The sequence below is a fragment of the Thermobia domestica genome, chromosome 3, assembly GCF_964235325.1.
Source record: "Thermobia domestica chromosome 3, izTheDome1.hap1.1, whole genome shotgun sequence".
Lineage (NCBI taxonomy): Eukaryota > Metazoa > Arthropoda > Insecta > Zygentoma > Lepismatidae > Thermobia > Thermobia domestica.
This window is the reverse complement of record NC_137456.1, coordinates 214,865,398-214,881,774: the sequence shown is the minus strand read 5'-3', so window position 1 is coordinate 214,881,774 and position 16,377 is coordinate 214,865,398. Positions and strand designations below refer to the sequence as shown.

At 36.3% G+C, this 16,377-nt stretch overlaps 1 protein-coding gene across 1 annotated transcript in view; it reads left to right on the top strand.

Moving 5' to 3' along the window:
• LOC145680958 (uncharacterized) overlaps positions 1-16,377 on the top strand; it is a gene marked incomplete in the record, with an annotated part of 264,706 nt that overhangs the window by 239,247 nt on the left and 9,082 nt on the right. Inside the window, 2 exon segments of the mRNA XM_081752173.1 lie at positions 3,763-4,006; positions 11,349-11,410. Coding sequence (XP_081608299.1) covers positions 3,763-4,006; positions 11,349-11,410 — 306 coding nt within the window.

The following is a 16,377-nucleotide window of genomic DNA, read 5'->3' as shown; positions in this document are numbered from 1 at the left end:
TTTACTTCCCTTCCCCGTGCGGATGCTACACACTTTGCATCTTCTTTGTCCTACTCTAATAGAATTTGTGGATGTTGAGGGAACTGTGTATGGGTAATGGCCCCTTGCTACCAGCCTTCCGTCGGATGAAGACTGGGATGGTCCCTGTACTTCTATGCCTCCTGAGTGCAGCAGTCCTTCTGCTACGTTCGCATAAAAAGTTCGAAGTGCGATATGTTTACCTGTTTTCTTCCTATACAGTATGTGAGCATAGTGATAAGCAAGCGAAAAAACAATTTCTTCAACCATTTGACAGATCTTCTCTCGAGGCTGTAATACGCGAGCAGCTGATCCGACTTGTCTATCCCTATCTTGTATTTGTTGTAGTGGACCACAGCTGAAGGTTTTATTTTTTGATGCCTTCCTTTGAACATTGACTGCTCAATCATGTCATCGGTGTGATCAGTGCTTAGAATATATACATCTTTTCTTACATCTTTCCACTTGATTTCTAAAAGATGCTTCCTTTGCATTGCAATATGTTCCCCCCTTTGTAGTTTTCTTTTGAAAGCTTCCTTTGGCATTTGTTGTCTATTCGGCATAACAGTGCCTACGGCTTTCGTATTATTTTTCCACAGATGATCAAAACGAATAGGACTGGAGAACCATCTGTCCATATAAACTGTATACCCTTTGTTTTTTATGTCTTCACAAAATCTATCCACAACATTCATTGTCGAATTATACTGCGCGTTACCAGAATATGAGCCCGCATGTACTTCTAAATTACTCACATACCCACTTCTTGCTTCGCACAACTCGAAAATTTTCATGCCGTATTTTCGGGGCTTTCCTTTCATATAGACGCGAAAGAACATCCGCCCACGAAATCTACAAATAGCTTCATCTATTGCAACAAATTCTTCGGGTGTATACATCTCCCGACACTTCCGCGTAATAGTGTCCAAAATGGATCGAATTTTGTACATAGGATCATAACCGGGATGATTTTTGGAGACAAGAAAGTTATTGTCATTCAAATGAAGCATAGCCAAAATTTCGAAAAACCTATCTCTTGACATATCAATAGTCATATGGAAAACCTATCCTGTCCCTTGACTACCTTGCGTAGTTGGTTTGTAAAATTGGATTGGTACTCCAGTAATCGCTTAAAGCTGCTTGCGTACAAGACACGTGTGAATAATTAGTGCAAAAAAATTCTTGATTTCTGCTGAAGTAACACACTTCCATTTAGAAAACAAAGATTTTTGTTTCAGTGGCCTTTTTTTCCTTTCTTTTTCTCAATCTGCTGTTTGGCGTATTGATTAATTTCTTTTTCTATTATATCTAAAACTTCATATGGGGAACACTCTGTAGATAGACCAGCACTTTGATCAATTCCCGGGACAATGGGGGCGCAGTGGCTCAGTGGTAGAGCGTTCATCTCCGGTGTATGGGGTCCCTGGTTCGATCCCAGCTCGCGCCGTGTGGACTTCGTGATGGACAAACACCGTGCTCGTGGGTTTTCTTGGGGTTCTCCCGTTTCCTCCAATTTCTTCATTCCACCATTTCATTTATTTCTCATCATCATAGCCTAACCGACATAAACGTGGGACGTAAAACTTAAAAATTTCATTTCATTTTTCAATTCCCGGGACACCACTAAACACAGGTTTTGCATTTATTTGTATTTTATCGCTCCTAGCTGCATAAGATTTTGCCTTTGAATGGAAACGCTGCCCTTCTTTCTTTACCGGAGCAACCTCAGGTTCACTTGAAACCTAATTATCTTGTTCATCCCCGGATACGCCACTGAGCACAGAATAATCAGTGTCCTCACTGTCTAACTCATAACAGTCTGAGTCAGAGTCATTCATCAGTTCTGCAATTTCATTATCGCTCAAAATTTTGCCTGACATAGATTCTCTTCTTTCTGTAATGCCGGTGCTCGTAGAAGAAATATCCATTTTTTTCAAACAAAAGAGCACGAAAATACACAGGAAAAATATAAATGCACGTTCGCTCGTTTCACTGCAATGAACGCATATGATGTGAGTGCGTGTATATGTTTTTGACGCCTACGAACTTAAGGGAAGTGTTGAAAACGTAATCAATGCGACGTGATTTACAGTAGATGATAAGATGCAAAATCATCTCACGTCACCTACACATTACATATTGTTTTCTTTCGTTGAAACAAAATATAGGACCATTGTTTCTATTACATTCTGAAGGGGAATTGATCGCAGAACAACTTGGGTGAACACGTGATGGTCAAGGCCAAGCTTATTTTTCTCGTTCTCCCGTTTCCTCCAATTTCTTCATTCCACCATTTCATTTATTTCTCATCATCATAGCCTAACCGACATAAACGTGGGACGTAAAACTTAAAAATTTCATTTCATTTTTCAATTCCCGGGACACCACTAAACACGGGTTTTGCATTTATTTGTATTTTATCGCTCCTAGCTGCATAAGATTTTGCCTTTGAATGGAAACGCTGCCCTTCTTTCTTTACCGGAGCAACCTCAGGTTCACTTGAAACCTAATTATCTTGTTCATCCCCGGATACGCCACTGAGCACAGAATAATCAGTGTCCTCACTGTCTAACTCATAGCAGTCTGAGTCAGAGTCATTCATCAGTTCTGCAATTTCATTATCGCTCAAAATTTTGCCTGACATAGATTCTCTTCTTTCTGTAATGCCGGTGCTCGTAGAAGAAATATCCATTTTTTTCAAACAAAAGAGCACGAAAATACACAGGAAAAATATAAATGCACGTTCGCTCGTTTCACTGCAATGAACGCATATGATGTGAGTGCGTGTATATGTTTTTGACGTCTACGAACTTAAGGGAAGTGTTGAAAACGTAATCAATGCGACGTGATTTACAGTGGATGATAAGATGCAAAATCATCTCACGTCACCTACACATTACATATTGTTTTCTTTCGTTGAAACAAAATATAGGACCATTGTTTCTGTTACATTCTGAAGGGGAATTGATCGCAGAACAACTTGGGTGAACACGTGATGGTCAAGGCCAAGCTTATTTTTCCCTTTTAATTTTTAAATGTCGCGTTGTATATATACAACGATCGGACTCAACGTATGTGCAAAGCCCGTTGTATATATACAACAGTCGGACTCAGAGTGTTAAAACCCAGTGTTAACCCTCCTGCTTTCGTTACTTTAAAGAGGAATATAATCTTGATTATATTAGTCTTGGATGTCTTCATTTCACTGGCTTTCGGGATTCTGTCTAGGTGACTCAAACTGTATTTACCCAATGGTTCGTATAACATGAAAAAAATTCTTTCAGGGCAACAGTGTTGATATATGTAGTAGAAACAATTAATATGAAATGTTACTTACATTATATCAAAATTATTAATATAGTAGAAACACACTGTAAGTTCAGTGTTTGTGCATTCATCTGTTTGCTCATGTATATTTATCTTAATCGTTAGAGTGTTATAGCGTAGCGCATATTTCAAATAAGTATACATTTTATGTAAAATCATGTGTGTGAAAGAAATTACAATTACAAAACAACTTCTCTAAACAAATAATCCTTAGTGATATTTCTGCAGAAAATGGTATCTGTGCTATAAAATGTTTGGATTATTTGCTTAATGAATATGCAAGAAGAACACAGTCTTTTTTCTTTAGTGTATATTTTATTGTTCCAATGTTCTCTCAATTATATTTATATTGTATATAATTTAATTTGTTAAACTATTGAATTGCTACAAAGTTGTATTATTATTGTTATTTTGTAGCAAATGTTGAATAATATGGCGCAAAACAATGTCATGAGAGAGCAGCAAATCCAATATCCAAGAATGCAATATCCAAGAGCAGCCACTCCAGGGGCAGGTAATTACGTTGTGAGGAGAGTTGCTTATCCTCGTGGAAGACCTGCAATGGCTATTAGGAATCCTGCTCCAGGTAGACATGTAATTGCGGTCCCAAATATGCCAACTGCATATCCAAGATTCAATTTACAAGCTCCATCATCCTCAGGTACGTACTTTTGCTATTCTTATTCAGAAATATCTTGAATGTAAATTTATTATTTGTAACAAGCAATGATATAACGTAAATTTTGAGTTAGTACAAGATTTAATTGTACAGAGAGAATGATGATAAACTTTAGCCTAAGGATTTTCAATCGTAAAATTAGTACCATCATTGGCTTACGTCAGAAGAAGTAAAGCTTCAAATAGAACGAAAGGTGTGTAGTCAGTAGAAAAACCTAATTGAGAGGCAAGAAGCCACAAAGTGAGAACTTGTATAGACAAGCTAAACAACAGATAACAACTTCGTCAAATATTGTGGTATCAGATACCTAAGTCTATACGAGGATGTTAAAACATATGCACAATCATGTCCAAAATGATTGTCGCATATCTACGAGATTTGGAGCAAAAGTCATGGCAACTATTTTTTTCTTGCAGATATGTGAGCGGATCACAAACCTCTATGTGTCGTGTGGAAGTTCTGCAGGCATAGTGTCTATGCAGAACAACAGATGGCTCTGTGATAGCTGATAGCACAGCGAGGGCTGTGAAATCAGTCAGTTGGTGAGTGTCGTGCGAGATAGAAGTAACCCGTGGTGAGCAGCACGTTTACATCAAAATGGCCGTTCTCCGAGGGAGAAATGCGATGGAATGTCACAGTGAATTAGTGGAAGCCCTTGGGAGTAATGCCCTACCATACCAGACAGTAGCACGGTGGGTAGGAAAGTTTCAGCAAGGACGTGTGTCAACCAGTGATGAGCAACGTTCGGGACGACCTGTCAATGTGCGGACCGACGTGGCACGTGCCATCATCGAGCAGCTCCTGGATGAAGACAGACGATGGACGCTACTGGAGTTGGCGGAGGCAAGTGGCATTGAGAAACGCACCGTCCACAGGATATTGCGTAATGAGCTGTGACTACGCAAAATTGCATCGTGGTGGGTACCGCATGCACCGACGGAAGTTCAAAGGTGGATGCGCTATGCAATATGCTCCGACCACCTTGCACGCTGGCAACAGGACGGCGATCAATTCTTGTCACGAAAAATCGCCATCGATGAATTTTGGGCCAGGGCATACGAACCAGAACTGAAACGTCAGTCCGCAGAGTGGCGACATGCTGGATCACCAAGGAGGTAGAAGTTCTGTCAGAATCCTTCCCCAGTCAAATTGATGATCGTCGCGTATGACGTCAGGAGTGTCATTGTTTGCCACTTTGTTCCACACGGCAGAATAGTGACCGCACAGTAATACAGGGACTTCTTGATGGAACAGGCACGACGTGGCGTTCGGGAGAAACGTCCGGATCTTGTGAACAGTGCAATAATCCTGCACGACAATGCAAAACCACATAAAGCAGAGTGTGTAGGGCAGCTACTGCGACGTTGGGGATGGGAAGAATTATAGAACCCACCATACTCTCCTGACATTTCGCCCTGTGACTTTGATCTCATTCGAAAGATTAAGGAACCACTACGTGGTAGGCGCTTTGTAACACGCGAGGACATCGCTAATTCTGTGCGCGAACAGGTGACCCGATTCACACATGGTGCGGCAAATGCTGAGGCGGATGGTATTCAGTGCCTTCCACATCGTTGGCAGCGTGTGGTGCAAATAGTAGGGGACTACTTTGAGGGTCTTTAGGCCCAGATTTGTCATGTCAACTGTGTGCGTACTGTGTTGTCACTCTTTTGCACCGTGAAGGCCATATTGCCCTGTATACTACGTAATAAATTAGTGTGTTACGATATTTCAGTGCTATTCATTGTACACACATGTAGTTAACACCTTGTCCTTTCGTTTGTATATGTCACATTTTCCAACCGAACTGGTATCTTCAGGAAAAAAATAGTTGCCATGACTTTTGCTCCAACCCTCGTATAACTGTCTTCTTGTAAGAATATAATTTGATGATGATTTTGCAGTGTACTTTTAATACTGATACTATGTGTATAATCGGGAAATGTATATTTGTGGCAAATTTCATAGGAAATGAATTATAAATACGAAAATTAGAATGAGTAAAACAAAATTCTGCTAAATGGACAAGAAAGTTTTGTTTTCGTTTTATTGCTCTTATGTACTGCTCTTTTGACATGAAATTTGCCACATACATATCTTTGCCGATTATACACATACTAACATTATAAGAAATAGCGGGCGAATTCGTTATCAAATTATATTCCTACAACAACATATTTATAGACATGCGACAATAATTTTGGACATGAGTGTACATTTGTGCAATCAAGCAAATTAAACCTTATGAATTAAATTCAAAATAACTTTTATATATCTGAAACATCTGTGATAACGGAGAAACCAAAAATAGAAAAGCGTAACTTTGCACGAAGCAACTATAAGGAGAGGAACATAGATTTACGTATTAAACACTACAACTCAGTGAACAGTGTTGCCATCCCAGTTAAAAGATATATTTTTTCAAATGGCACTACTTCAGATTATTACATATTTCAAATCAACATGCTAAGCGAAAACTTAAAATACCACATGTATTATTCAGTGTTGCATGCTAAGGATGTTAGATAGTATCACAAACTTTCGAAGTTTGGAAGCCCCTATCACACATCGAGACGGACAAGACAATGCATATCGGAAATACCTTATGTTGGCTACTATGGTCATGGTGTGACTTGTTTTGAATGAACAAAAACGAAGTTACAAGGGCTTGAAAATTTGAATTTTTTTGAAAGGCTTTATTTCGAAAACATGCTTGGGTAAGTATAATATCTAATTACTTGTGTGCTCTGCAATTGGCAAGCAAATCATTTTACCGTTTACAGCACTTCGATATCCTAAATAGTTCCGGAGATATGATAAACATTGATAAAGTTCGCAACACTGCTGAAAATGGCGTATTTCTGGACAATATCTAAACTGATTGTTGTTTTCCTTCTGTTTTATAGCATTGCAGGAGTAACTTTTAGTAGGTGTAATTACAATAAATCCTCGCAATTACATGATTTAAGCGGTGTTGCAAACTTCAGCAATGTTTATTATATCTCCGGAACGGTTTGAGATATCAAAGTACTGTAAACGCCAAAATAATTTACACATCCATTGCAAGCCACACAAGTAACTAGATATGATACTTATCCAAGCGATTTTTCGAAATAAGCCCTGTCAAAAAATTAAAATTTTCAAGCCCTTGTAACTTGGTTGCTATTCATTCAAACCAAGTCATATCATGACCATAGTATCCAACGCTAAGGTACTTCCGATGTGCATTGTCTTGTCCGTCTCCTTTGTGCTGTATGTGTGATAGAGGCTTCCAAACTTTGGATGTTTGTGACACTATAACATCCTTAGTTTGCAACATTGAATAATACATGTGTTATTTTAAGTTTTCGTTTAACATGTTTATTAGAAATATGTAATAATCTGACGTAGTGTCATTTGAAAAACATAACTTTACACTGGGATCGCAACACTGTTCACTGGGTGGTATTGTTTAATACGTAAAACGATGGCCCCCTCCTTATAGTTGCTTTATTCAAAGTTTTGCTTTCCTCCCTCTTCTGGTTTCTTCGTTATCACGGATGTTCCAGATAAATTGTCCCTCCTATATACCTAGGTATATATATGAGTTTTAAAATTAAGCCATTATCACGATTTTCCAGCATATAAATCTTCGTATGACCAACTACTGGAGCGAAAAGTCAAAAAATAGCCAAAAAGTAACAAATCATGTTTTTCCATCCTCGTATAGATTTATCAATATTTATATTCACTGCTACAAAGTCTACATGGTGCTAGATATTGAACGCTAAGGTAAAAATTGTCGACAGAACATTACTAATAAGATCATTACTATTTGGCGCGTAGTTGAAGTGCTTTTTGCCACATGCGAATGTATTACAGTGATTTGTGAGTGGTGTGGCACTTCGCTGTGTTTCTAGTGTCTTGTGCTGGATTTGTTTATTACTGCAAAATGGAAGTTAAATTTCATTACTCGTGGGTTTTCTTGTAGTCCTAGGTATTATATTAGGCGGAACACTGAGACAAGGTAGAACGTTACATGATGATGCGCGTGAAATAATTGTTAGTATGTATATCTTCTTTAAGGAGGAATTTGATGCTGTTCGAAATAAGTAGTTTTGATTGGTAAGTCGTGTCATGGACAGAATGGTTAAAGCTACCAATGTTTCGAAAAGAAGAGTGCATAGTGTTCTCACGGAGGAAAACAAGGCTGAAGAACGTAATTTGCCATTGAGAACTCCGGAGAAAAGGCGAATGAATCAGAAAAAAATTATTGTAGATAATTTTGATAAAAATGTCATTAGGCGAACAGTTTCGGAAATGTATATGGACGGAGCTATTCCAAGTATGACAGAAATTTATGAACGTGTTAAGTCTCTAATAGAATTATCTGGTTCGCTATGGAGCTGGGATTTATATGCAGGAGAAACGATTATGGGAGAAAAGTGTTGATGGAGAGATGGGATATTATCGTTAATATGAATGAGTTTCTAAGAATCATGAAACTCGTAAGAACAAGTGGCCGAACTAATGTTTACCTGGATGAAACATGGATTAGTACCGAAAATAAAGTCTGGATGCCTAAAGAGGGCTCAGTTTCTTTGAAGCTTCTCCAGGTAGATATGATAGAATAATGGACGTCAATGCAGGAATGTCAACAGGATTTGTCAGAAACGCACTTTCAGTATTCAGGTCAAGATCGACGAATGATTATCATGAAGAAGTTGATAGTGATAAATTTAAAGAAAGAAAAAAAAAGTGGTTTGAAAAACAATTATTACCAAGTATTTCGAAGCATTCGCTCATAGTAATGGATAAATGAGTCTATTCATTCACTGCAAATAAACAAAGCACCGACTTCGAAAAGTAAGAAATCTGAGATGCAGATGTGGCTACAAGAAAACAATATTCGTTTCGATAATCTCATGCTCAGAGAAACACTTTTTAAGTTGATCATTGAAAACCAGGAGCGAAAACAAGAATACGAAATAGATACTATAGCAAAATCTAAAGGACATACTATTATTAGATTACTACCTTACCATTGTAATTTTAATCCAATAGAGTTGATATGGGCTGAAGTTAAGGAGTATATGTCAAAACGGAATATAATATTTAAAAGTTGTAAGTTCAATGATCCTTGAAGACTGGAACAAGGCGGTAGAACATGTAAAACACGAAGAAGAATTTTAGTAGAAAAAAGAGACAAGCTACTGGATGAACTCGCTGATCGTTTAGTGATTAACTTGTCATCTGATTCGGAAGATATCCAAGACAGCAGCGAGCGGGAAACAAGCTCTTCGGAGGATGACCTTGGAATTCGACCTTTGCCTCCGTAAAGGTAAGCGGAAACAAACTATGCAAGTGTAACTTATTGTCTTTCCGAACAGATTTCCAGTACTGTCATTTTCTCAAATTTTTATATGTGACTGAATTGTATACCCTATAATGAAAAATCTTGCATGTGGTTTCATTAAAAGTAAAAGACAGCATTTTGGCAGATTTTCCGCATTTATTTATTGATTTACGGTAGTCTTACATCTAACATTTATCTCGGTTGTGGTATAGGTGGAATGAGAATGTGACAGTGGAATGATGACATCTCAGAAAATTTTGTTTCCATTTCATACTACAAATCTGACTTGAGAATTCAGCGTATTGTACTGACTCTCAACATAATCGTGGCGTGGCAGCAACGCGTTGCAGACAGATCCATCCTTTATGCGGGAAGCGTGTCAAGAGAAAAGCAAACGTACTCTAACAGGGGAAAAATGTAAGATAGCTTCAAAATTAAAAGTTTACTACTGTGTAATGAGAATTGTCTGAAATTGTGAAAGTTAATTATTATCCTAATAACAAACGGCATACATCTCAGTCTATATCTCACGCTAGTCACTTACTTGGCTGATGGTAATTGATATCATTACCTGCGCTATCGGCTGTTCAACTGGGCAGGCAATTTGTCGATTTGAAACTACTGTAATGATTTAATTGCAACTGGAAAACAATGTTGTTTCAATATAATTATTTCAAAATAGGGTAAGGGCCGTAACCATACTTAGATTTGAGCATTTATATCGTATGCAATTTGGGGAGGTTGGTTGGCAAACTGAAAAATAATATATTTAAATGTAATCAGAGCATTTAGTAGGCACGATTTTAACCTATGAAGTACAGCTGACCAAAGCGAGGAAATAGTGCGAAACCACTATGTTAAATTCAGTACATACAATTAAGATAATTGACAAATTATTTATTATAAAAAGTTCCAGTTTTGAAACAGAATTATAAAAACATAAAATCAAATGTCGTAAACATCAGAAACATGCTTATAGCTCTGTCAAATGTTGGCAGGTGCTTTTATATATATATATATATATATATATATATATATATATATATATATATATATATATATATATATATATATATATATATATAATCCACTGTTCAAGAGAGAAAACGCTACTGCTTTGTTTTAAAAAAAGTACTGCACATTATTTCGTTGTGTAATCGTTATGAAAATAGTACAATTAGAATCTTATGAGAACTTTCAAACGTACGTTCTCTTATGCATTTAGAGTGTTCTATGCCTGGTTGACTGGGAATAGTTTCTAATGAAAAATGTGTGACTTTTTCATGTCCCTGCCTGAGGCGACGCTTAGTGCAGTGTACCACTGAAAGTTTATTCTATTCTGCGTACCACGCTTCTTGTTTCAACTGTCTAGGCTAATTAGAAACTGATTTACAGAATTTGAAAATAACTCGGCTCTTTCCTAGAAACTAGCTTTGAGTCACTGGCATATCATTTTATATATATTTCAGGGTTACAGGTCACTTAATATTATTACAGTTAAGATCTTATGGTTGCTTGTTGGTATGTTCGGCTTTTGGTTTATACAAATTCATAATAGTAATGTTCTGTAATGAATATGAAGTTACCGTACATGTTTGGAGATAAATATTAGAGGTGGCCAACATTTTTCGGAAAATTTATTTTCCGGATTCCAGAAGGTACAAATTCTGGAATTGGCTGTTCTTAGTAAATATGCTTTATTTCGAATTTCATAGACTAATTTACATGTTATTCGAAGGGAAAGACAATTATAATTTCAGTTAGTCTAATTTTATTACTATTGTAACTCGAGATGGATACCTGTAGATTTCGATAATAAAATTGTTAGTTATTTTACACTTACGTTTTACATACTATCAATCTGTGTTTTTAATTATGATGTGTAATTTATTCAAGCACCAGAATTGAAAAGGTAAAAACTCCTTGGTTTTCATTGTGCATTAGATTCATATGTATTATCAGTAACTAATGTTGATAATTTTGTTTCAGTTGCTAGTAGTAGTAAGGTCGTTGAAGTGCTGACAGTTGACGAACAAGATGATGATAACGAGGTTAGTAATACTTGTTTTTTTCTAAATTCATGCGGGAAATTTTAAGACTTGGCTACAGGTTTGCTCTATATGTATACTCATGTCCAGAATGATTGTTGCATATCTATAACTGTCTTCTTGTAAGAAATAATTTGGTAATGATTTTGCAGTGTAGTTTTAATACTGATACTATGTGTATAATCGGGAAATATACTGTATATTTGTGGTAAATTTCATAGGAAAAGAATTATAAATACGAAAATCATAATAAGTAAAATAAAACGTTGCTAAATGGACCAAAAAAATCGTTTTATTGTTATTATTTACTGCTCTTTTGACAAAATTTGGCACATACATGTCTTTTCCGATTATACACATACTAACATTATAAGAAATACCGGTCGAATTCGTTATCAAATTATATTCCTACAACAACATATTTATAGACATGCGACAATAATTTTGGACATGAATGTACATTCATTAAATTGGTGTTGCGATTGTTAATAACTTCTTTGAGAACTTCGTGCGAAATAGTGTCCTATCTTATTTAAATGATAACTTTCTGAGGATCTCCATAGCTTCATGAGTATAGTAGTTCGCGTATGTGTATTCTTTGGTTCGAATCGTACTTTTGTAGTAAGTTCCGTCTTTTTATATTCAATATGTTCAGGAAAGATGTGAAGCAAAAACTATCAACCGTAGTAGATTTTTCCTTTCTCCTTCTTTTTTTCTCTCTTCAGTAGTCCCGTTTTAGTTAGCTTCAGCACTAGTAGCAGTAAACTCGAATCAGTCACCAGATTTGTACAAAAGGGGTACAGATGAGAGTAGTCGATTTTGAATGCCCACCTTCTTGTTAAGATCATTTTTATTACTGACGATGCGTGTAATGGAAATGACCTGACCTGACCAAGCAGCACAGTTCCCATGTCACAGATTTCCACATCATGTGAAGAGGCAATGTTTTGTTATACCCTCTCAGAATTTTCCTGTTTCAAGAGATCAAACGCACAGAAATTATGTGATATGTCGGAGATTTACAAGGATGGTATTTCAGCTATCGTCTATGCTTAGAAGATCCCCATTGAATTGGTGCTATGATCGGATGCTTTGTTCATGCGAATGCACACTTTGCGTTTGCATTTACATGAAACTGCTCCTTGACACGGTGGACTCAATAACTGATCACAACCATGAATAACCGGTGTAATACTTGACTGAAGAATTTATCTTCATAGGAAATTGCACATGGCATTGCTCCAGAAACCCCCAGTCTTTGCCAGGATGTCCATCGATTACCACATCTCTCGTATAGTTTTCCGATGGCATTAAAACCAGAATTGTCTGGTTTAAAACAGGGTGGTTTACCAAATTATTTTCATTCAGTGATTTTTTTTAAACCAAACTGTTATTTTTAAAGATACAAAGTATATGATTATGCGAATGCAATATATCAAGTAGAATTAGAACCGTAGTGATAATGAACGTCTGTGCCTGAAGAACAAGGTAAGGACTACTTATTTGTCTGACAAGCTTCCAGATACAGCCTGCGAACCCAATATGCAGTGAAATAATTAACAATTAAAGCCAACAATGAGAAAGGAAGTGAGAGGAAATAGATCAGAGCCTTTGGTACCATTCTGCTATTCGCCTGGTGAACTGAGGGAAAATTCAGTCAAAATGACTGGCCACCAGATTCAAACCCAGGATCTCGTGATTGTGAAGCAAGAATACTATGTACGTTTGTTCGGTTTATACCGTTGGAAACGTATTGGCCTGACTTTTATTTATAGGCACTATTTCATCATTTGCTTGTTGGCACTGAAGAAAACTCTTGATTCTGATCTCCTTATTCTGGTATTGAACCTAGGAGCTCTCATAGACCTACCGTAATCGCTACTCTAAAACTGGTCAGGTTCCTATACAACTCTGAAATGACGTTTGTCTCTTACCCTTGTCTTTAGAAATAAATAGTAATGAGACTTTGGTGTAAATTACTGCATTTTCAATAATTTTTTGAAAATTATATCACGTTATAACAGAATAAGAAGTTTTACAAAGCAGACCGACGGACGACGTTTCTTAATGCTGACATGAATGTTATTGTGCTCCCCTTTGTTTCGAATTGTATCCAAATGGAAACAGAAACTCACTAACCACGGAATGTAAGTCCTAATATTTAATTAATACATCTTTAAGATGTACTAATTCATATTTCATAACAATAGTTGATAATTCACAACAACGTGTGCTCTTATATTTTAAGATCAAAAATATAGTTTAGTATATTGATTATACAGGGTGTCTTTATCGGTCACGAAAGTCATGAAATTTAGCTCTTGTGTCACTTTTTTTTTTTCTGTACAAATATAAGTGCAGACCGGAAAATTTTGTTCTATAAGACATCAAAATTCACCACCAAAAATGTCTATGGTCGGCTTTAGACGCTACCAAATCGCAACCAAAGTATGCTTCTATCGCATGTATGAAAATTTGGCCTAATTCGCACTTGAGAATGTTACGAAATTTTATGGTTTGGTAAAGAAAAGGTCACGAAATTTCATTTTTAAATTTTAGTAGACACCCTGTTATAATAATACGTTTAATGTGAAGTTTCGTAACAAATATATATTAAAAAGTACTAAATATTAAGAAGTAATTTATGTTAATTCATAAATGACTTCAAAATATGTATTCCTATTAGTTGTAGGTAGAAGTACAGAAAGTAAAATTTTGTAGTATGCAAGTAAAACAACTTGATATCCTGATATACATCACTCGCTGTATTTAACTCTCTCCGAAGAAATAAAGAAAAAGACATTGGTTTAAACAAATCAAAAAAAAAAAAAAAAAGCTTTTTAAAAACTATTTTTAAACCTTGATTGTGTCTGGGTTGTCTGTCTCTTTTCGATGGCATTCTATCCCGAAACAAACCGAGATCAGCTCTCCAACCACAACCTTTACACCGAGCAAATTCGGAAACAGACTGAACGATGTGAATGACAAAACCTTGTTCTTTGCTGATAGCGGGGCGGGACTGAACAATCAGGAGTAGATGAAGCCCTGAGGTTACCCGGTCACGGAAGACAAACGCAAATCTGCTTTCTCCGGCTGCATTTTTTGAACAGAGTCATCTAATGGGAAAATGCTGAACTTTTAAAACATTAAGCACTACGAGAATGTGCACTCTTTAATTTAATTAGTATTTTCTCTGTAGATAATAATTAATAAGAAATAAGAAAATTATAGATTGAATAAAGACGAAACAAAGATTATGAAGGTATTCACCTCAATTGCTAATTCTCATTACTTTTTCTAAAAAGCGGAGTGGATTTTAGTGGTAAATCTTGATTTCCTTATTGGAAATTAAAACAATATTACTAATTTTGTGCAAATTACACACACATTATGATTTTTTTTAAATAATGAATATATACTGTAACTTGTATTAGTTTCACATCGTTCAATATGTTCTATCACTTAGGCAGAGAATTGCTACTGCAGTTATTTACTGCTTTATGAGGAAGGTGTTATTTTCACACACAAAAAGGACGCCAGTATATCTTAAACATAATCGCTTTCCCACCTGCAGCAGTTCCAAAGTACTGCAAACTACTTTCTAACCAGACGAAAGGCAGTGAAGGAAAACTTCAAAGCGAAACTTCCACAACTATTCTGATAACATTCGCTTACTGTGTCAGCATACCTACGTACAGTAAATACAAATTTATAATTTTTGACTTTACGAAGTGTACAATGTAATTGCTCAATAATTAATATACAAGGAGGCATTCAATAATTTATATTAATATAATAATAAAACTAATAAGCGGGTGATTGATGACTCAGTGGTAGAGTTTTCATCTATGGTATTCTAACCCAGGTCATGTGGGTTTTCGATGGCTAATATTGTTTGCAAATTTTCCCTTGGTTCTCTTTCATGTATTTCTTCCATCATCACTCATTAACGAATTTAGTTTACCAAAATTCAATAGCCCTATATTCATTCTGTCCGTCAGGGAAACAAATAGTCACAAGAACTATCTGATGAATTACCATCAATTTTGGCCACGATGTACAGAGTCAATAGTTAAGAATCGAGTTCCCTGATGAATGTAATATTCAAATCGGAAGCGGTACAAATCAATTTCCGGTTTTAACGTTAATCACTATACTGTAAAAATGGTAATAGCGAGAAGCGGTTTCCTGTAATCGACATACAAAATATTCATGTAGATAGAATGGTACAAAATTTGTGCATCTGCTGAAAATAGTGAGCTTAGGTATTTAGGGAGCATTTTCCGCTTTAGAAAATGTGTGCTTGGTAAAGAATGTAGAGAATTAGCTGGGTCAAACGGGAAACAAATGAGAGTGTCAGAAATATTAGGAAAGAAAAGAAGAATTTTAGGTGTAATAGAAACGAGAAAGAGAAACTGGTGGGAACATTATCTTGAAAGGAACTGCGTCATGAAGAACGTGCTAGTACATATGGTGGCAGGAGAAACAGGGAGCGGCGAAATAGGCTACAGTTGATGGATGGTATTAAAACACGAGTCAAGTAATATAGGTTCGATTACTTGACCTGTTATGAGTCAAGTAGTGCAGGTTTGATGCGTATGCGTTGTTTAAGCCTAGCTGTGACTTATTGTAACTATTGATATATATGCTGAATTTTGACAATACCGAGGTGAAGGTTGACTAGTCACATAACTTAAAACATGGATAGGAGATGTCGCTTAGCGTACAATATTTAGTTTTCCTTGCCTGTGTGAATATGTTCGAAAAATGTATCGCTTTCGTCGCTCATAAGTAGCGGCAATGTAAAAATAGATGTAAATAATCGCTTTCTTTGGTTTGATCAATTCATTCATCTTTTCACCTTTTCTACTTTCTCAAAATCCATACTATAATCTAATGATCAACGCGTAGTCTCTTTGCAACTTCTCGTGTTGTTGTTTTCCGCAGAACTGCTTCGGAGATCAGCTTCA